Source organism: Cydia pomonella, chromosome 9 (genome assembly GCF_033807575.1).
Source record: "Cydia pomonella isolate Wapato2018A chromosome 9, ilCydPomo1, whole genome shotgun sequence".
Lineage (NCBI taxonomy): Eukaryota > Metazoa > Arthropoda > Insecta > Lepidoptera > Tortricidae > Cydia > Cydia pomonella.
In genome coordinates, this window is record NC_084711.1 from 20,867,609 (window position 1) to 20,890,419 (window position 22,811).

At 37.1% G+C, this 22,811-nt stretch overlaps 1 protein-coding gene across 4 annotated transcripts in view; it reads left to right on the forward strand.

Moving 5' to 3' along the window:
• Window positions 1-22,811, forward strand: part of LOC133520942 (integrin alpha-8) — a 229,797-nt gene that overhangs the window by 62,560 nt on the left and 144,426 nt on the right. For all 4 annotated transcript variants that reach the window (XM_061855654.1, XM_061855655.1, XM_061855651.1 and 1 more), the window contains exon 2: window positions 17,830-17,981. In XM_061855654.1, coding sequence (XP_061711638.1) covers window positions 17,830-17,981 — 152 coding nt within the window. The remainder of the gene's footprint in view (window positions 1-17,829; window positions 17,982-22,811) is intronic.

The following is a 22,811-nucleotide window of genomic DNA, read 5'->3' on the forward strand; positions in this document are numbered from 1 at the left end:
AAGACCCACATTTTAGTAATCGAGTTTAGGTATTTAAATAGAAAAGTTGTAATACTAACAGTAATAGTAAATTTATTTTAAATGTAGTACAATTGTGGTGTTACAATGGTTGAGTGAGCGTACATTCAGATTTTGATAAGTCATGTAAATTATTTCCTTAATATCTAAATTATTTCTTAACTTATACTTACTATTTACATATTCAGCTAAATTATTAACGGTTCGACTTATTTTAATTTCAAAATTCAAAATTCAAAACTTTATTCTGCAAGTAGGCCTTAAGGGCTCTTTTACAAGTCAATACAACATTTACAGTAACATCATATAGTGACATAAAAAAGGTAAAAGTTTATTTATTAAAAACTAATTCAATGTCGGGCACAATAAAAATAAACTAACTTGTCTATTAAATAAAACTAAAAACTAATACTAAATAAAATATGTCTAAAAAATTTGGCTCCTTTGGCATGGTGCCGAGGATGCTGGCAGCATTTCCCCGCTGTATAGCGATGCTAATACGTTGTGCGAGAAAGCTGCCAGCTCTTCGGTCACCTGTGAAGTCGACCAGCCTTTTAGATAATTCAAAAAAAAAATACATAACAACATTTATAAATACAACAGCCAATACCTGGGTAAACATTACATTATAATAATCTTAAAATAAATAATTACTACAATACAATTTCGATACGCGCAACCATAATACTTGTACGAGGATAGCTTATTTACTAGCTTTTACAGTGCAATATTTTGCATAAGCCTCAATAAGGTGCAACTTCCGTGCACATGTGATAATTCCCAGTCCCGTGCAAATGGCCCAGTGAAAGGTGTTAACAGCTCACTACGACCGTGCAGGACGCAGATTCTGACTTACAATTTTTTTTAAGTTTTGATATATATTATAATTTTGTATTGACACAACTTATAGTGCATCTCAAGCGTACCGTTAAGATGCATTAAGTTCGTTGTCTTCTCTCACTCTCACTGAGAGTAAGCGAGGTGGAAGTGCGTGCCTGGGAGCGCGGATATCATGAATTTATTGAAATAAATAAAAAAGAAATTAATACTTTCCCTCAATCATGATATTGCCGATTTTTAGAAGCAATTTTCATATTTTTAGGTTTGCGCATAATTTGTTACAAATTTTTTAAGTGCATTTTGTAATTCGAAAACTCAGAATTCGAATCAATACAAGCCCTAAATAAAGGCCTCAAGATTGCTAATTAAATTTATGGCAGCCGTATTGTGATCAAAAAACCGCCTACTTCTTAAAAACCGTTTTCTGAACCTACTGCACTGGGAGGGGCAAAGACTGACTAATGTTAAAAGTGACGTCACTGATCTTCTTGGAATACTTTTTTCATTTGTATTTTTGAGTTTTTAATTATATGAGTGCGATTTCGGCGCGCGCGCCATGAAATTTTATTTTTCACTGGCGGTTGGAGGGGTGTGGGGGCATAGAAAACTTGTTGCCATGTATGAAATATACAAGAGGTGCGTTTGAGTTGTGTGTATGAGATATTTAAAATAAGCTTAAAATAATTATAAAAATATTCGAAATTATCAAAATACCACCTTAAACGCGAACGAAATGTTAATGACACGACTTCCGATTATTCGCTCATTTTGCGCATTTCACTCACACCAGTCAGCGTGAGCTATTGCCAAAGTCGTATCAAAACCGAAACACCTTTTAAAATCAGAATCACTCTCCAAAGCAACCCAAGAACGTACACGTCTTCATTTATAATTCAGTTCTGTTAACAAGTTTTGAAGAAAGTTTATGAGGATGGGAAATAGTGCACTTTCAATTTTATTTTCTTTTTTACGTTGGTGCAAATAAATGTTTATTAGCATCTGATTGTTAATTCATAACAATGAAATTAATTATCTACATGAGTTTTTCGTGAATATTTTCTCACGTTATTATAGTTCGTGGTTCGTGTCATCTACGATGACGCGCAAATTTGTCAAATCTAACAATTAATAACATGACATTATTGGAGGCCGGAGGGCATTAAAGTATCTAGTTTGCAATATTTTTACCCCCGGAGTTACACACAATGTTTTTCATCACACTTGCGAGGAAAAAACTAAATTTTAATTGAAATACTTAATTCTTAAATACGTTGACATTTCAGCCATTCGGCCGCCATATTGTCATCCTTTGACAGGATAGGCTATCGAAGGTATAGACTTAACCGGCATTCAGCCACAATTGAAAATTCTGTAAAAATATTATGAACGGCTATTAAATTTATATTTTTTTTTAAATATAAACAATAAAAATAAATTATAAACGTCAGTATTTTAAAAGTAAAACTCACACACAATTAAAAAAACTCCCTCGGGAGTTATAGCTTATTTTTTTCACAATCCATGACTCCCGCGGGAACAATACATGCCTTTTTCCTTCAGTAAACCTGCATGAAATAAGATCTTATCCGAGCAAGTGTGATGAAAAATATTATTCTTTTTATTCTTAAAATTATTCATAGTATTCTTTTAACACGCTTCAGAATAAGGTTCAATAAATTGTCAGTTAAACAGCGTAGGTAAATTATACGAAACAGTTTTAATACGGTCGTATAGCAGAACAAAACGAGACCTTTATAAAGCAATTACTAAGTCCCCGAAGTCAGTAGCTCCATGCTAATGTTATGTATCGTATCTCGCTTCGAGCCGATTCCTTACGCATTCTTTCGCCTATTTTAGGCACTGGCGGCGATTTCAAATAGCTTGCCTAGTGGATCGTTTAGGTGAATAAGCGTGTTTTATAATTACGCATAGTTCACACAAATCTATTTAGAAATGTTTATTTGCTTGGATGTTACATTATTATATAGGTATTATTTATACTGTGTGTCTTGCCTGCATGCAAGCAAGCAAATCATATCAATCATTTTAATAACAAAATTTAAATAATATGATAATATAGCTCAATATATATTAATACTAATAACATGACAATTATGAACCGTTCAAGATAGTTATATATCAATTTAAATAGCAATACATTCCGTTTTAACCTGGGGCTCATTTCTCGAACGGTATTAGTCTAATATTATTAGTGTGTTGGCATGGTAACCCATACAACTTGACAGGGGCCTATTTCTCGAATATTATTAGGCTAATATTATTAGTGTGTTGTCATGGAAACCCATACGATTTGACAGTTTGTAGATTTATAATATTAGTCTAATACCGTTTGGGAAATGGGCCCCAGTTCGTGGACTAATAATATTAGTCTAATACCGTTTGAGAAATGGGCCCCAGTTCGTGGGCTAATAATATTAGTCTAATACCGTTTGAGAAATGGACCCCAGTTCGTGGACTAATAATATTAGTCTAATACCGTTTGAGAAATGGACCCCAGTTCGTGGACTAATAATATTAGTCTAATACCGTTTGAGAAATGGGCCCCAGTTCGTGGACTAATAATATTAGTCTAATACCGTTTGGGAAATGGGCACCAGTTCGTGGACTAATAATATTAGTCTAATACCGTTTGAGAAATGGGCCCCAGTTCGTGGACTAATAATATTAGTCTAATACCGTTTGAGAAATGGGCCCCAGTTCGTGGACTAATAATATTAGTCTAATACCGTTTGAGAAATGGGCCCCAGTTCGTGGACTAATAATATTAGTCTAATACCGTTCGAGAAATGGGCCCCTGTAGAAATCACAGTTATTCTGGTCCACAAAAGTGTTTAGGATCTCTTGTATTGGCAATAAATGGGCAGATAGTTTGCGCATGCGGCCCCATTGCCATGCTAAACATCCAGTCAGGAAATGTAGATATACTAACACGTGACTAAAACCTTACAAAACAGCGTGAAGTCCGAATCCGTTCTTCTTTAAAAATCGACCTTGTTGGTAGTACTTAAAGTTTAATTTAGAGGTAAGCTTGTAGGCTACATGGGCTGTGGAAGATGCAGCTTTATGATAATTATAGTCAAGTGGATTCCGTATATTTTATCTATTGGATTCACTTGAGTTGTAGAATGTGTTTCGTATTGTCAAGTTAAATATACCTTGATTTTAGAGCGGAGATTTACTTATAGTGTGTTCCTGCCAGTGAGTAAGGTTTCCAGGGTCGGCAACGCGCATGTAACTACTCTGGAGTTGTAGGTGTACATAGACTATGGAGACTGCTTACCATCATAACATCAAAACAACTAAGTACAACACAATTTTATAATATCACGTGAATTGTGTGTATAGGTAGAAGCAATTGTTATAATTTTATACGTATCTATATTCAGTTGTCAGTATTTTACTCAAAATATTACTAAAGAGTCGTTGTATTGACTGTCCGTGATTGGCCGGTATTGACAGTTTGTCGAGACGGCCAATCACAGACAAGTAAGACTATGACGTTTTCTACGTTGAAAGTTTGAACCCGGCATTCGTTTCTCGGCCAGAGACATGTCAGTCGCTTCGCTTGACAGACAGATGAAGTGTGCGAAAGGGAAGCCATGACGTATATGAACAAGCCATAAGTGCGAAAGAGGCAGACTACATATGAGAAAACGTAACCAATTTTGAGTTCGAAGGCGGCCGAGGCGGCCAAAATCATATTGCCGAATTTTTTAACGTGAAAAATATAAGAGAATCAAAAAGAAAAATATATATTAAGTAATTTAGTGACGATGGTGTCATGTTGTGTGCCGGGTTGTAGTGTTTCAGGGCCAAAAAACCCAGGAAAAAACTCATTTCACAGGTAATTATGATATTCCTAGCGAAATTTTCGTAACGATATTTTATCAAATGAACAGCATAAAAAGTGTAAAAAACCAATTTATACAGTTCATTATAAGTTTTTCTTCAATTGTGTGTTAATATTTCATCATATTAGTCAATATTTTAGAATATTTTGTGTAAAAACCGAAACTGTTACTTTACGCTAGGGCTTGACAAAATATTCATATGACTGTATCGATAACTTTTCGGTATATAAGTAGGTATGGAATTAGTTGTTCACAAGATATCATTAAGATATTACCTTTACAACCGACTTAAAATAATAACGATTGTTATAATACCTTTTTTGAAGGTGCACATGTTTAGCGATAAATTTAAACTTCACTTTCCAACACAGTACTTACATTTTAAACACTTTTCCACGGCTTTGCCGCCAACACAAGGAAACACAAGACAGCGTATACTTGTATACAGCGTATACACACCCAACCCAACTTGTCAGCAGGAAAAGGCGCGAAATTCAAATTTTCTTTGGTAAGTCAACTCTTTGCGGACACATTTTCAAACAACTTCAACTTTATCATTTTCAACTTTTTCAAATACATTTGAAAAAGTAGTCGATAAAGCAGTTAAACATCGATAGAGTATTAATATGTTGTAACATGACATCACTATTTTTGTTCGCACATAGACAATTTACGCACACACTTGCATTTCATTTTTGGTCACACTTTCGAAGTTTGACAGTCGTTCTATACTATCCTATTTCTATGTTCTCGGCAGTCGCAAGTGACGGTTGTACAATTGTTTAAGTGAGGTGTCATATTAAATAAATAGTTTTTGTCAAGTCTGTTGTGTGATTTCACGTCCAAAATTCATAACCTGAGTGTTAAACCAATCCATTGGTTTACACAATCATTTCTAAGATCCCACATTCTTTTAGATCCAAAAATTCCGGAATAGGATACTCGTAGGCATACCTAGTCCTAGCTAAATAGCTATTAATATAAATAACTCATGAGGTCCCAGCGCGCACAAGTTTTTTTGCAGAAATCGCGAAGCGTCTGGTTGACGTAACTGGTGACCGAAGAGCTGGCGGCTTCCTCGCACAACGTATCAGTAATAATAATAATTAAGCCATTTATTTTCAATAGACTACATTCCCTACACAACGTATCAGTATTGCGATGTAACGAGGAAATGCCGCCAGCATCCTTGGTACAATGCTCAAGGGCCTATTTTAGATTTAAGCTGGTTATTGTCCTCTACATACAAATCCTCCGTATATATTCATTATGTATATTGTTATTGTAAATAAAATGTTAATAATAACCAGACATATAAGTTTTTGTGGCACAAACGAGTGTTTGACAAAATGAAACATCGATAAATCTGTTATCGATAAGTCAGTCATGATGATTCATAATTAAAAGGTGTAACTTTTACTTGCTGTATATTACCGAGAAATATCAAGAATGAAAATCAATTACAAATCTGTACATCATTTCTTTATTAACTACAAATATTTAGTACTTAAAAATAAAAACGTATACTGTAGTATACAATGCCAAAATAATAGCAAAATACCAATATATCAAATAAAATATCGAACGTGTTGTGTACTTCAGGTTTGTTATCTTCTCATACAATGTTAATGTGTGTGGGTGGCCTAGCGGTAAGAGCGTGCGACTTGCAATCCGGAGGTCGCGGGTTCAAACCCCGGCTCGTACCAATGTGTTTTTCGGAACTTATGTACGAAATATCATTTGATATTTACCAGCAGCTTTTCGGTGAAGGAAAACATCGTGAGGAAACCGAACTAATCCTAACAAGGCCTAGTTTACCCTCTGGGTTGGAAGGGCAGATGGCAGTCGCTTTCGTAAAAATTAGTGCCTACGCCAAAGCGGACCCCAGGCTCCCATGAGCCGTGGCAAAATGCCGGGACAACGCTAGGATTAGGAGGACAATGTTAAAAATATCTGTAACAGTAAGGTAACATCGATAACGGACATGTCGATATTTCATTTTATCGATCACTTTATTCTGCCACGAAAACTTCTATAACTGATAATAACTCTTAATAATCGTCACTTTTCCTATCCATCCACAATGCAACTAACGTCCAAACAAACATTCATATCTAAACGCCCTAAAAACGCATAAAGGCTTGCGCAAGCGCATTGTAAGCGCAGTTAGACAAAGAGGGTGTTTACATCCGCTATCTGCTGGCAGGTGCGTGATAACGTGATTTATGTGGGATGCTGCATTGGAAGATTTATCGTTTAGTTACTGGGTTTAGTTAAAGGATATGTTTAAGGAGAACTATGGTGGTCTGTAGGGCTAAGATGGCCGTGTCATGATTTTAAAATATTAATTTAATTATTTGGGTGATTATTAAGGTTAATCTGGTAATATTGGTATCGTGCTCCCTTCTCTTTGCTCGAAAAATAAAATAAAAACAAAGGAGGGTACTTATGAATAATCTGGGTTGGAATGGGTAGAACGAAGTTAACGGTCGACTGACGTGGTTGTGGAGGGATTGTGAAGTGTAGATTTAAGAAGGCATTACTGTGGATAAGTTAAGGTTGGAGAAATAAATAATCATAGCAAATCAAATGGTGAGTTTTGTTTCAGTCGGCTCTTTATCATTTGTCACCATGTCTGTCACGTTCTAACAAGTATGTAAGTGCGAAAGTGATAGGCATAGTGACAAGTGATAAAAATGGAACCAGGATGCCACTGCTGCGGCGGTATCATGGTTCCATTTTTCTCACTTGTCACTATATCCGTCACTTTCGCGCTTACATATTTGTTAGAACGTGACAGGCATGGTGACAAATGATAAAGAGCCGACCATATTAACCCAGCTGGTCTTTTATAAGTTTGTAATCAGTTCAATTTTGTGTTCTTACTTTAGTACCTTGAGAGAAGAATAGCTTTGCAATCCTAGCGAAATAACGGCACTTTTTCTATGAAATTCCAATTCGGGAAAAAACGCTTTCCACTAACTAAATCTTAAAATATCACTTTAATTTTGATATCGATCGCTTCAACATAATATATTCTAGGCTTCGCTTTAAAAATTGGACCCGGGTATGTCCTTAAACTACGTCCACAAGAGAGGTATGGGCATTGTGAATGTCATCTCGCTCTGTATGGTAGGGCACAGCACAGCGGATGTCATTCCAGATCTAGAGCAGAGCCCAACTGGGGAAGTACCTCCACCTTACAGAAAATCGCAGCCAAATAACACTAGACCCTACTCATAGTGTTGTGTTCCTGCCGGTGAGTAAGGTTGCCAGAGCTCAACGAGGGTGGGAGGGGGTTAGGGTCGAAAACGCGCATGTAACTCCTCTGGAGTTGCAGGCGTACATAGGCTACGGATACTGCTTACCATCAGGCAGGCCGTATGCTTGTTTGCCACCGACGTAGTATAAAAAAAAAATGAAAAAAAGGAAAACTTATATAAGTACCTAGTTATTCATTGTGTCAATAACATACTAAAAATCATGGAGAATGAAAATTATTTAGAAGTGGAAAATCGTTTTATTTTCTATGGACTATCACGTGGTATAATTCCCTCTTAAGCAACACAAACATATTAGGTTAACTACATTACATTAAACGTATTGGTTATAGTTGCTAAAAATGTTATAAAAATAAAATAGACCGTGTAAAAAATTTGTATATATAACTGAATTTAAACATGTCACCCGAGTGACTAAAAACACGTGAGTGTAAACCGTGAAATTAAACAAAATAATTAAGTAGGTATTTATTTAAATGTCTACTTACTTTTAATGTTATAGCAAATAAGTAGGAATGTTGCAATTAGACTCCTTCCTTCTTCCTCGCGTTGTCCCGGCATTTGCCACGGCTCATGGGAGCCTGGGGTCCGCTTGACAACTAATCCCAAGATTTGGCGTAGGCACTAGTTTTTACGAAAGCGACTGCCATCAGACCTTCCAACCCAGAGGATAAACAAATGAATGAGGAATGTTGCAATTAGACTAACACTTAGTTTATAGGTTTCCTAGTTTAAGTAATACGAGTAGTAACAAAATATGGATTTTTTAAAGTCTGAATTAAATTAAATTAAATTAAGTTAAATTAAATTAAACGTTTACTTTCCCTAAGATCTGTTAAGTATTAATTGCAAGCGAACTAGTGACGTTAAGTGATGTAAAAAATAGTTATTTGTTTTACAAGGGGGCAAAGTTGTTGTTTAACCGCTCGTGCTAATAATGATACCCGAGCAAGCAAAAAAATCCAAAACTGAACCTCGGGCGTAGCGAGTGGTTCGAGAAGTGGAATCTTGAGCGTTGCGGGGGTTTCAATGCACGAGGGTTAAACAAATTTTGCCTCCGGGTGAAACACATTTTTTCCCCACACCAACACGAGGAAACTAGGTACTAACTAAGAATTACCAAAAAAATTCAAATGAAATGAAATCCAAATGAACGTACTTAATAAAAAAATAATCATTCAAAATCATAATTTAAAAGTCAATTCTACTAGCTAACATAAGGAAAAAACTCAAAATTTGCATCTGTTTACTTTGCCCCACATGTGAATAAAATGCAACTTTCTCATTAGTTTTTGAACAATCAAGAGGGCCTTTACCAGTTGGTGTGGTGAAAAACAAATTGTACACTGCATTTGACCGTAAAAGAAGAATATTGACACTAATAACGTTAACAACCGCATCCAAGATGCCTTGCGGTGCACTGTCCGTTAATTGTCTGCACTTGCCCTTTTCACTTTTCCATTCAGAAACGTTGTAACCCCCTATGCAAACCAATGACACTTACTACCTTTATCTTCTGAGATGATACTAGTTACAAGAACGATGTAACTGACTATGACTTTCGAAGGTACTTCCGACATTTTTCCTTGGAGTGAGATTGGTACGCCAATCAGAATAAGTGGTACATTGGACAATTCGTGTCGCTAATTGTGTCGATTTAGTCGCAATATGAGACGCGTTTTATTGGTAGGTATGTGAACTTTTATAAAGGTACTTCAACTTTTTACTATTAAATAGCTGTGTTTGTACTCAAAGTATAGCGATGTCAAGTGTCGAGCAATTTGTGGTATTTTTTATACTACGTCGGTGGCAAACAAGCATACGGCGGCCTGTCTGTTGGTAAGTCTTCGTAGCCTATGTCATCATTATATCTATAAGAGATAAATAATGCTACAAAAATGATGACAAATGTCATGTCGAGGAATAAATGATGGTCCTGTTTCTAGTTTTGCACGAGCAGAAAGTAAAAAAAAAAACCGGGCACGTGCGAGTCGGACTCGCGCACGAAGGGTTCCGTACCATTATTTATAAATACGGCAAAAAAAAATGTTTGTTGTATGGGAGCCCCCCTTAAATATTTATTTTATTCTGATTTTAGTATTTGTTGTTATAGCGGCAATAGAACTACATCATCTGTGAAAATTTCAACTGTCTAGCTATCACGGTTCATGAGATACAGCCTGGTGACAGACGGACGGACGGACGGACAGCGAAGTCTCAGTAATAGGGTCTGGTTTGGCCCTTTGGGTACGGAACCCTAAAAATTGCTAAGCATAACCGTAAATAATAGATTTGCCAACAGCTGACAGACTTAATTAAACCATCAACAACGGCAATCGGCCCAAATATATATATTTATTTTTATTCTGTTTTATGTAAACCTGTTTATGTGTAATAAAGTGAGATACATACATATTACATGAAGAAATAATCACATGGTATATACAGTCAACACCACGTGCCAAATGACACAGCGTGATTCACCGCAGCTTCAATTTATGGTAAAAACATGACGGTGGCAAAGCATACTCTTCAGTCACGTACATTGGATGCATCAGTCTTCTTCTGTGGAATTATATGTAAGGTTATAATAGGAATAGGGGGTTTTATTGCGGCGCATTTTTAGGGTTTTAGAGCATAGACTTTTGCTAATTTTAGGTATTTGTTCATATATTTATTAAAAACACGTTTACATGACATTAGAGTGACACTAATGCGCCATGAAAGTTCATTTCTCTTGCTCTGAAAGTGGGTTGTTGTTGTTGGTTGTTGTTTTTCTGCACTATTGTGTGCAGAAAATGATACGTTTCTGCTTTAGAGCACTGTACTTTACACTCTTTCTTTCTTCCTCGCGTTGTCCCGGCATTTGCCACGGCTCATGGGAGCCTGGGGTCCGCTTGACAACTAATCCCAAGATTTGGCGTAGGCACTAGTTTTTACGAAAGCGACTGCCATCAGACCTTCCAACCCAGAGGATAAACTAGGCATTGTTGGGATTAGTCCGGTTTCCTCACGATGTTTTCTCACTGTACTTTACACTGTATAATATATTGTCATTTAAATTTTAGGATGCTATTTAATTTAATTTTAATTTAATTTAATTCTTAATTGTAAATGTATAATGTATATGGAAATAATTTTCTGGATTAAATTTCATTCGTTCATTTATTCATTCATTCATATCATAGCTATAGTGAAAAATATCAGAGAACAAGTAACTGTCTAAACATTAAAAAACAAGAAAGTAATAAAATTTTGATACATTAATAAGACTACATTTTTACAGTTGTTGTACAATCATTACCCGTCCTCTCACACAACCTCAGACATTCACTGCACACAGGTTACTGTATGTAAATGTATAGAAATTGAACAAAAATTGTATACACATATACCTATAGGTAACGTAAGTAAGTATAGTTAGTTACCTATTACTACATGCCTTGATAAAAATGAGATGAAAAGAGCGTTAAATGTCGTAACGTAGACCTAAGTGACCTTGGTATCTGGATAGTAAATATAGTAATGCTTACGAGAATATCGTAAATACTGATCCTTGTAAATATTTGCTAATTCATTCATATGTTAAAATTTCCTTGTTTAAAAATGTATATACTAAGGTAAGTAATATGAAAAATTGTACATATTTATCCTATCCTGGACGATAAGGCATTTTAATTCCACAGTTATGCAGCGAAACATGTATTAATTACTCATGATAGGTACAAATATTTATGTACCTACTTAGTATATATAGGTAGATAGATGTAATGTACCTATAGAGAAATTCCATTGCAAAGAACAATAACGTCTTGTTGATACTCAAGGTGTTTTGTTGAGAATGTCAAGCTGTACGTCATCGTTCAGTAAAACCTAGTGTTAGTATGCAGTTATTATTCCAGTTTCTACCTATAAACTGTGATGCCTGTGAGTCCTGACTCAGGAGTGGGACTGAGAAATGTGGGAGAAAGAGGACTTACGGATTGTGTATACAAACACGTATAGTGGAGTGTTAGGGTCGGCGCATGTAACTCCTCTGGTGTTGCAGGTGTACATAGGCTACAGAGATTGCTAACCATCAGGCGGGCCGTATGCTTGTTTGCCACCGACGTAGTATAAAAAACATAGTACACTTACACCGTGTGTGTGGCGCGTCGCTGCGGTGACATGGCGCGCTGGTGACATGGTTATGTCACAAAACTAAAATAGATGTCATATACTAAAGGAAAAATTACGAAGTTCTTCAGTGGTGGAGGCCGGACTCGAACCGGCATGTTTAGATATCGCGGCTAATCCTCATGATCATCAATAAAGTCATGAACCCATAGGACACTCCGTCACGGCGGAACCATTCCTGATTTCTCGACTATATGCCATCGTAGAAAGACTAGGTGTTTTGAAAAAAAAAAAACAACAAATATTTGATAAAATAAATTGATTTGTTCCCAATGTTGTATAGTTCCTACCTTTCTGCTTGCGATTATAGTACTTTACTTTTACTATAGAGGCCGGGAAACGAAGGGCTGCAGGCCAAGATATAAGCCGAGCGTAGCGAGGCCGTATAGGGATATTAGTAAATCATTTGTTGTTTATTCGCACCTAGGTTTACATAGCTAAAAACAAATTACAAATCTACTACTATTTGATGGATGAATGCCTGGACTCTGTGTCACAATTTGGCGTTTAAAGCAAAAGAAGGTTGCTTTTCAGTTACAGTCCAAGGTGCCTAAGGCTGTATGAAATTCCTTTACGTATCATCTTCATTCATCGCACCGGATACGTAATATTTCCGGACCTTTTAAGTAAGTCATGTCAACATTTTATTGCAAGTTTAAGAAAAATCTGTTGCACGTTCGGTTCAAAATAAAAGTAACAATCCATCTTATTGTTTTAAATTTTTAGAATAACATTATTTAGGACGTCAAGTTTTGATAAATTGCTTCCTCTACAATATATCCGACATACCGCATGTCGAATTGCTCACGAGCCCAGCGGTGGGCCTGCCCGGCGTTCCCCATTCCATGATTGGTCTCGCCCCACCCTCCCCTTTTACGGACATGGCTGTATTTCTCAATTTTTCACAGTAAAGTTATGAAGACAACAAAGTTGATCGCTTCGTTACGCGTAACATGTTATGTATGGTTTTTGTTTGGAGTTACGCAATAGTCACAATGTCTAGGGAGTTGTTACACGGATAATTTAACTATCGTGTGAAGTCGTAGAAATAGAAGAAGTCATTTTTGAAATATATTCATGTCAGGTCAAGGTACTCATATAATCAAAAACATAATAATCTACACACTACACAATAAGTCGTGGATTCAAACTTCACCTCGTGTATACTTTTCAAAGAGTTTCACAGCACTTTGGTATAAATAAATGAATATTAGGTACCTATAGAACAATTTTACACAGATCGACATAGTCCCTTTGTCAGCTCAATAAGCCCTATGTTGTGGGTACTCAGAGTACTAGACGAAATAGCTGTCGTCATGACGATGTGTCAGGAAATGTCGTTTTAAACTAACCAGTTACTTTTTGATAAAGGAAAAGGGAATCTATAAAAGTTTGTATGGTGTGTGTAAAATCCACATTGAGCGTGTGCGGTATAGCTGACAGACACTGAGAGGAGCTTTGTGCCTAGCAGTTGGACATACGTATATAAGTATGTATGTATAAACTTTATTGTACATATTGTACTTTATATAAATAAAAACACGAAAAACACAGTTACAGAGTAAATTAAATACAACAAAGGCGAACTTATCCCTGTATGGGATCTCTTCCAGTTAACCTTTGAGAAAATGAGCAAAACAGAAGTAACGGTGAATGAATGACAAACACAAACAAAAGTGTACAATCACTGAAATTAATGAAATGCACGTTTTGAATACACATTGATACAAATATACATAGATAGAAAAATAACCATAAAATAATGCATACATATATATATATAAATAAAAACAAATAAATATTCAATATATAATATAAATAGATATGAATTCGAACCAGAAAAGTAAAGGAAATTAAAAAAGTAGAAGTACTCAATGGAACTAGGAAGTCGTAACCAAAGTATCGGAAAGCCACAATTTTAATTTTATTTCAATTTTATTTTAAGTTGGTGATGATAGGCCACTCAGTTCCCACCATAATTGGAGAAGACAAAATCAAACAGATTTCATCTCGTTTAATCGACACACTCACGCGATAACATTTTATCTATCACGAAGTTTTGATACAAAGGTTCCGCATTTTTTGTATTTTGTATCGTTTTTTTTATGATTATCGGTTGAATGTTAGCTCAATCGGAGGGCTGGCATGTGGGGAATTTTGTTAGGTCATCATTGGCTTTCAACCCGCCGAGGAAGTAAATTAATCACAGAATTTATGACTTGTCCAAACTGATAGCTATTTTTTAAGTCTATAATATCTGTATATACTTTAAACTTTCCATGTGCATGTTGTCCAAATATATCACGATAATTTTATAATCGGTAGATTAAAAAAAAATACGGATTCGGCTCCTATTTCACTAAGAAAACCCTTTAGGTTATAATAATAATAATAATAATAATAAATATTATAGGACATTATTACACAAATTGGCTAAGTCCCACAGTAAGCTCAATAAGGCTTGTGTTGAGGGTACTTAGACAACGATATATATAATATATAAATATTTATAAATACTTAAATACATAGAAAACACCCATGACTCAGGAACAAATATCCATGCTCATCACACGAATAAATGCCCTTACCAGGATTTGAACCCGGGACCATCAGCTTCGTAGGCAGGGTCACTACCCACTAGGCCAAACCGGTCGTCAAAGGTTTAAAGACGTGATTTCTGTTCTGTTCTAGTTACAATATGCCCCAAATCCCGAGCCTAACCTAACACATGAGTGGCTCGACGGTATTTCGTTTGCGATTATAATTAGGTAATACAGTGATAAATAAAAATACGAGTGGTCTTTCTCGCGGGCGAGATACTGTCGCGCCACTCCTGTTCTACACAGTCTACACACTGTTCTACACACTGGCTTACACAGTCTAATAACTTCCTATCTTAAGGTCTGCAAAAGAGTCTTTAAGACCAAGTTCGGCCTGGCCAGCCACATTAGGGCCCATAATCGGCGTAATCCGTAATTGCTGAGGTCGGCGTCATCGAAATCGATGAGGAGGACTATATATATATATATATATATATATATATATATATATATATATATATATATATATATATATATATATATATATATCTTAAGGTTGAGCAGATTACTCAAAATTTCCTAAGATCGAAAAATAAAACTACATCTGCCCCAGGTTTCGGTTCCTTAAAGGTTCTAAACATTGTCAGGCCTATCCATGAGCGTCAGCATAGTGATCCGATAGAAACAGGTCAAATAATCGCAGACGCTGGCACGGCTCCAGCACGCAAATAGCCGGGTTCATTCCCGGACGCGAATCGTATTCCTATACCACTGACTCACTGTGACGTTTTATTGATCTTCAGAACAGTGTTGATGGATTTGTTGAAGCTTACGATCGGGGCATCCCAATTGCACAACGGTTCGTTTAAGGCAGAAACCGATCATAGTCTTAAATACTAAATATGTACCTGTTTGTAAAAGGGAGAGTAGAGTAAAATAATCGATTGTGTCAGAGTTGTGTGTACCTAAAAGGAGGGGATTTTCACGTAGAAGTTCCAGTGCTGGTGGTCAAAAGTTGTCACAACCACAACTTATCTGTTATTTCAAGCAATAACGGGTTGGGTTGGTGCTTGATAGCCTAATGGGTCTCAAGCACCCTGGCGATGCTTTAAATCCTGATTTAATGATTGGTCTTACATGATTCTCAAAATTAAAGCGCTGTTTGTCAAGCAAAATTGTTACAACGTTGAAAAAGTCATTTCGTGTTATGGTCCTCATACTTGTCACCATAAATGATATTACGGTATCCTTTCCTGTTTGTAAAATTCGGTAATTTCTGATCAAAACGGTAGTACGAAAATTCCCATCCATAATCTGATCGTTAACTTACTTGTCAGTAACGCGTATAATGCAGGTACTCGAGAACATTATTACCTGTGAAGAGTCGATCACCCCGCCAGGAAGGGGGCTATTCCGGGCCGCGCGTGCGCACTCTATTTTATCGTGGCTTTCAAACTCGGCGCGTTGACAGCAACGGAATTAACTTGGGCTATTAAAAGTTTATTATTTTAATTACTTTCGGGTACGGAGTATGGAGATGTTTTGGATGCTTCTATGAAGTAAAGACATGTGTGAAGGTGTAGAATAGAGTTGTATAATAAGATAGACTGACTTTGTTAGAGGATATTTCTTGGAAAAAATCTCCTCCATTCGTGTATGAGATGAAGTGTGATAGAAAGGAATGAAATAGGTGGCATAGATACCGAGGACCTAAATAGGATAACGTCAAGTAAAGGATGGTACTCTTATAATGGAAATAAATCTGTTAGGAAATAGAATTCGGTGAAATCAAACCTGAATGTAATGTGAAAGCTGTCGTAATTTTATTTTGTTCATAAACTATCTATTGAATATGATAAACTATTTATTGAAGTTTTTAGTAATGTTTTTGTCAATCCACGTAGAATCACTATTTAATGCTTGGCGAGTTTCCAGCAAAAGTAGTTCATTAACAAATATGTATAATCACGTAAAATCTGTTTACTGTAGCGCCACTGGCTCTTTTATTTTAGTTTCCAAACATCACTTAACCCCATTCAAAAACGCAAAAAGAATTACACCAAGTACGATCGTGTAAGGAAGCTATTGCTAAACCAGTTAATGTAGTATAAATATAGCAAAACAGTTGCAACTGATGATAAAGGTAACCAAATAAACAAAACTTGCAGTAACGAATGGCAGTTCTAAGCGTAAACACAGCAATATATCTGCGGTATTCATACCATAGATATGCGGGATGAAAGGTGTGGTAGATTTAGTGAGATTAAAGAGGATCCCGCAGGTGCGGACCATCTGTTCTTTTATTCCAACCATTCACTTTGCACAAGTAAACTCAAACGCTCTGAACAACCAATACAAGCTTGGTGTTTGATTACACCGAGTAATAAAGGGTCTCCAGCTCAATGGTACACTGGTTTTGCTTGCTTGCCTGAGCTTTGACTAGGTAACGTATAGGAATGTGGTCGTTGCTGGCGTGTGTCCAGCCACCTGGTTTCTGCGGGTTACGACAGCCCATCCGCTCGCATTACGGTATGTTTGCGCAGACAGGTCGGCCCTTCGTGACCTTTTTGGCTGGTGGGGAAAGGAGGGTAATGTTTGTGGAGATTGGGATTGTCGGTTTTTTGACAAGTTATATGCCTAGGTTTTAATGGATAAGGTGTCATTAGATTCGTCACTGTTGTGGGACGAACATGTTACGTAATCCTTTGGGATTTATTAGTGATAAGGGAACAATTATTGAGAAATAAACTGACTGTTTTTACTTAAGGCATTTTTACTGGAGGGGTTGTTTACTAAAATAAAATTTATTATCCTTTATAGTGTCATAAATTTTAATGTTGATTTAGTTTTCCTGGTGTAAAATTAAATAGAACTTATTAAAGATTGCTTGCGGCTATTTACACAGTGATAATACATTTAATGATATAAATTGAAATTTAATTATTGCAACAACGGATTATATCGCTTATAATAGCAATTTATTGCTCACGTATAAGTCTTGATTGGCCATAAATATGATAGCTTATAATTTAGCTTGTGGTTAGAATCGTTTCCTAATAGAATAACATATAAAGTTTTAACCTTCTTGTTACTTGTTCCCAGGATCTTGGTGGGTGCGCCAGAAGCGGACTCGCAGTACCTGTCTGCGAACAGGAAACCTGGCGCGGTATACCGCTGTGAGGCTGGCCAGAGAGGCTATGAACGAGACACGCCGCTCGATCATTGCCAGGAAATGTGGTTCGACAAGAAGAGAGGTAAGTTCTACCTGTTAATCAACAGGAAACTTGGCACAGTGTGTGAGGCTCGCACACTGGATGGTTCATAGGAACGAGACACGCCGCTCGACCACTCCCAGGAGATGTGGTTCGACAAGAAGAGGGGTCAGTGTCATCTAACTATGATAGTCTTCTGCTGGTTACTTGATTTACATATTGCTTCCCGCCATCTAGATGGACATATCTGGTCGGACGTGGATCTGCGCACGCAACATTTACAAAATATCGTCACCAACACGCTTACTGTGACTAGGGAATACAGCGGTTTGTGGCTTATGAGGACATTCTGCCAGCTGTAGAGAACTGTCGGTTAGTTAGAATAAGGAAGTTTCGTCTGAAGAAGTTAAGTTTTTTACGTAAAGATTGCATTAAGATAGATAGCCACAGGCCACAGATTAACCAGTAATGATATAAAGCACCCAAGCACAACTTTCACGACAATGTACCAAATTGGAAATTACTTGAAATCCCTTCGTAGAGGGTGGCCCCGAAATACAAAGATTTTTTATTGTCGTTATGTTGATAATTTTAACAAATTCTTGTATCAAATTTGTGTATCAAAGCTAAAGGAGAATAGAGATATAGAGAGATGTATTTGAGCCAGCCTGTATTTAGAAAGATTTATGTTTATATGTTTTCCTTATTTAAAAAAAGTAAGGTGCAAAAGTATAAACATCTTTGGCGTCAACTGTTCTTTGTACAATATAAAGCCACAGGCCAAGAAAGCTCATCCAAAATAAACAAAATGAAAGATTAGTCTGTTGCCACAATAAATAATAAACCGCAGGCAGATGGGAAGTAATGTCGTGACTGATTCCTTGTTTATTGTAGCCGGGTTGCATATAATTTTAGATCTGCTAAAGTAAACTAAACATGCGATCGTGAATTTGAATACTAGTGTGCATTTTTAATAATATTTCTACGGCAGGTTTTTCGCCCTGACTTAGATTTTTTTCATACATTATCATACATCCGAGATCTCAACTAAATAGTTTCAACCTTTCAATAAAAAAATATTCTCAAGTGTAGGTAACAAATTTCTAACTCTTAACGATGATTGTCATTGGCAAGCAAATGAACAAGAGGCTGTGATCAAGACCTAAGTCAACTCGCAACTTTGAAATACCTCTTTTTCTTCCTGACGTTTGTCCGAGCTTATTGCCACGGCCCAAGGGAACCAGGGGTTCACTTCGGTATGCACTACTTTGCACAAAAGCGACTGTCATCTAACCTTCCAGCCCGGAGGAATAATTTGGGCTTATTGGATTAATCCGGTTCCTCACAATGTTTCCTTTTACCGAAAAGAGACTGGTAAATCTCCAATGAGTAGTAGAAATCCTTAAAAACTGTAAAATAATTATTCATTACTATTTTCGTGTTTTGATTGTGGGTCGCCCAGGACTGGCAGCGACATTTCACCTTAATCTGCATCAGGCCGTCGCGACCCATGCGTCGTGCGCTGCGCTGGCCCATGATTTACTTACCGACCTTACGCGGCGCCACCGAGTTTGCGCAGGTAGGGTTGTCGGGCACTTGGAGTACCGGCTGTTCTCTTCCTTATTTTATTACTTCCCTTCACCTTTGTCGTATCCTCATGACTGAGGGAAGTGACGACTGTGGACAACTGGACACTCTTCACTAGTGCTCTCCAAGCCGCTCTTGGGCCCGGTTTCTCCAAGCCGCTCTTGGGACCGGCAAGCCGGTCCTGGCTTTATCCTCTGATGTTATTCTGTCCACCCAACGCGTGGCCATAGGTCTAGAGCTTTTCCAGACTAGATTTAAATCGACTGGGATATGGACCGTGATTACCTATTGTATTGTTTTGACACGCACGAACACGGTCTACACAACTTTGAGATCCACCCCCTATCTTCAGTTATCCGTCAACAAGGTGCATGTAACTGCGTCGAAATATCGGGAGCTCGAAAACAATACAAAAGGTCCATATCCCGGTCGATTTAAGTCTAGTCTGGAGAAGCTCTGGACCTATGGCCACGCGTTGGGTGGACGGAATAACATCCGAGGATAAAGCCAGGACCGGCTTGCCGGTCCCAAGAGCGGCTTGCCGGTCCCAACAGAAAATTCTCCAGACTGTCTGGCCCTTTCTGCTCAGATGACCAAAGAAACTAGATCCGCGTTGGGTGCTAATAGTGCAGAGCCTCGTTTTGATGTTGTTTTCGTCTAGATAGATAGATTTTAGTAATTGTTCGGTTGGATCCTCACCGAACCTGGATCCGTTTTTGGAAACCTCATTCCATAAATTGGCGCAACCACTATTTGACTTTTGTAAATTTGACAAAACCGCAATCCCGTCCATGCCGCCGAGTTTTCATAAAATCATAATGAAATCAAGTATCTTTCGCTTTACGAGTAGGTACACCACAAGGCTTTCTAGTGCCACACTAAAAACCCCAGAGTGACTTACCTACTTTATGCATCACCAGTGAAAGGCCATGACGCATGCTGTGGCACAACATGGCTGATGACGTTACGGCTATAGATGGGATACCGTATTACAAGTCTCTTCAATGTATGAAGATGTATACAACTAATAAGGCTATATAAGGCTGACAATATTTCGACCACATTTTATAGAAAGTGCGATGTGGCAGTATATCCATAGACGGGAAAACATTTTGTTTTACCTGTGCCACATCACGCAGTTTCGAGAATTGTGTTATGTCCGTGAATGTGTTAAGAGCTGCGTTTCGAATCAGAGATCTTTGGGTTTGGAAGCAACAAACCATATCTCCAATTGGCAAAAGAGTTCTTAATTTCAATCGTCGCTCCAACGGGCTGCTGAGGCGTGCCCAAGATGACAATCGTACGTCGACAAACGCTAAACGAGAAGGAAAAATGTATTGGGATATCAGTACCCCTAGTGTAAATTTTATCGACATCAAAACGTGACGAACGCGTTTGCGTTAAGTCTCATTTTGTATAGGATTTTGAGTTTCCAAAACGTCCCGCTTGGCGCGCTCTTTCTAAATCCAATACAAAATGAGAATAAACGCAAACGCGTACGTCACGTTTCAAAATCGAATTTATTTACACTAGGGGTACTGATGATACGAAAGGTACCGAACAGTTTCGATTGGTTTTCTACCAACGATTGTCATCTTGGTTAGGCCTAGTTTGTTTCAGTTTCCGGGACCTAACCATATTCAGGTTAACGAAAAACTGAGTACCTAGCTTTTTTGGAGTGCCGAATTATCCTCAAGTCTCGATCACTTTAAATCCTTCTGAAAGCCCTATGTCCCTGATGAGGGATAACAGGATACCATCATCATCAAATAAATATAATTCTTATTTTAGCCACTTTAGTATAAGATGGCCAGTTATTGGAATGTAGCCAGTAATAGACGGTTTACCCTATATAGGTACAATTAATGACGCAGTTTCTCAGTTATGACAAAATAATCCTACCTATGTTCTTATAAAACATATGAGATATCATTGTTAACTAATAAAAACAATTGACAAAATTGGTCTACTCGTCAGTATAGTGCATGTATAAGATTTACAAGAATTGTTGCTAACCAAGATGGCAAACTGCAAACAGAAACTGATTTATGGACTGATAACGATCGTATTTAATTCGCAGTGAAATGTCACATATTTTATAAAACATGATTTACGATAAATGAAATGTGATAGCCGTGCGATAGATAAGAGTCTAGAGGCAGCCCTAGCGAGCAGCCATTCAAGGCGTAGATGGACAGTTAAAACGTCAAGTGGAAATATTAGCTGCACCATTGTGCGACTTGTTTGTGATAATTCCCACTGTATGTTTGTTTGTATGTTTATGGTATTTAGTTACTATAAACTTAAAATGAGTGCGACATGATTTGTTTAAGAAAAAAATAATACCTGCCAGACTTTGTTATTTTAAACTTGATTTAAGTATAGTCTGATAACAATAGCTGTGAAAAATTATATATATACTTGATTTATGATAAATGAAATATGATAGCCGTAGATAAGAGCCAGCTCTAGCGAGTAGCCATTCAAGGCATAGATGGACAGTTAAAACGTCAAGTGGAAATATTAGCTGCGCCATTGTGCATGACTTGTTTGTAATTTTAATTCCCACTGTTTGTGTGATCGTATGTTTGTATGTTTATGTGTACGTGTAAAGGACCTACCTGCAAAGAAAACTACCTTTTTGTACACAATTTCCTAAAGAAGATTATAAGAATATCTAGACGTTTTAGATTGCTTGATAAAGTGTGCAGATGCCACCATAAATGTCAATATCCCTTTGAAAATTACGTTTCTAGTAGCAATGCCATACTTCGTTACTTAAGTCTGCGCGAACTTAGCTTAAACGGACTCCACAGGCCCCTGGTTGTGAATTTATATATGTATAGGATTTTAAAATTCAATCTGCAGTAGGTAATAAATAATGATTAACAGCCTTTTTTATTACATCTAGCTTTAAATTAACAAACAACACTTCTTGTACTCGCTTGGTTAAAATCACGTTGAAATTAACAAACATTACTCAAGCAAGTAAGTATTTTGTTCGAGACACTGTACACTTTATTGTACGAGAAAAAACAAATATTCATTACATCAGTACCCCTAGTGTAAATTTAGTCGATAGCGAAACGTGACGTACGCGTTTGCGTTAAGTCTCATTTTGTATGGGTTTTTGAACAGCGCGCCAAGCGGGACGTTTTGGAAAGTCAAAAATCTCATACAAAATGACACTTAACGCAAACGCGTACGTCACGTTTCGCTGTCGAAAATATTTACACTAGGGGTACAGAATGATCATACTTGTTAGTTTAGGACCCGGGTAGGTCC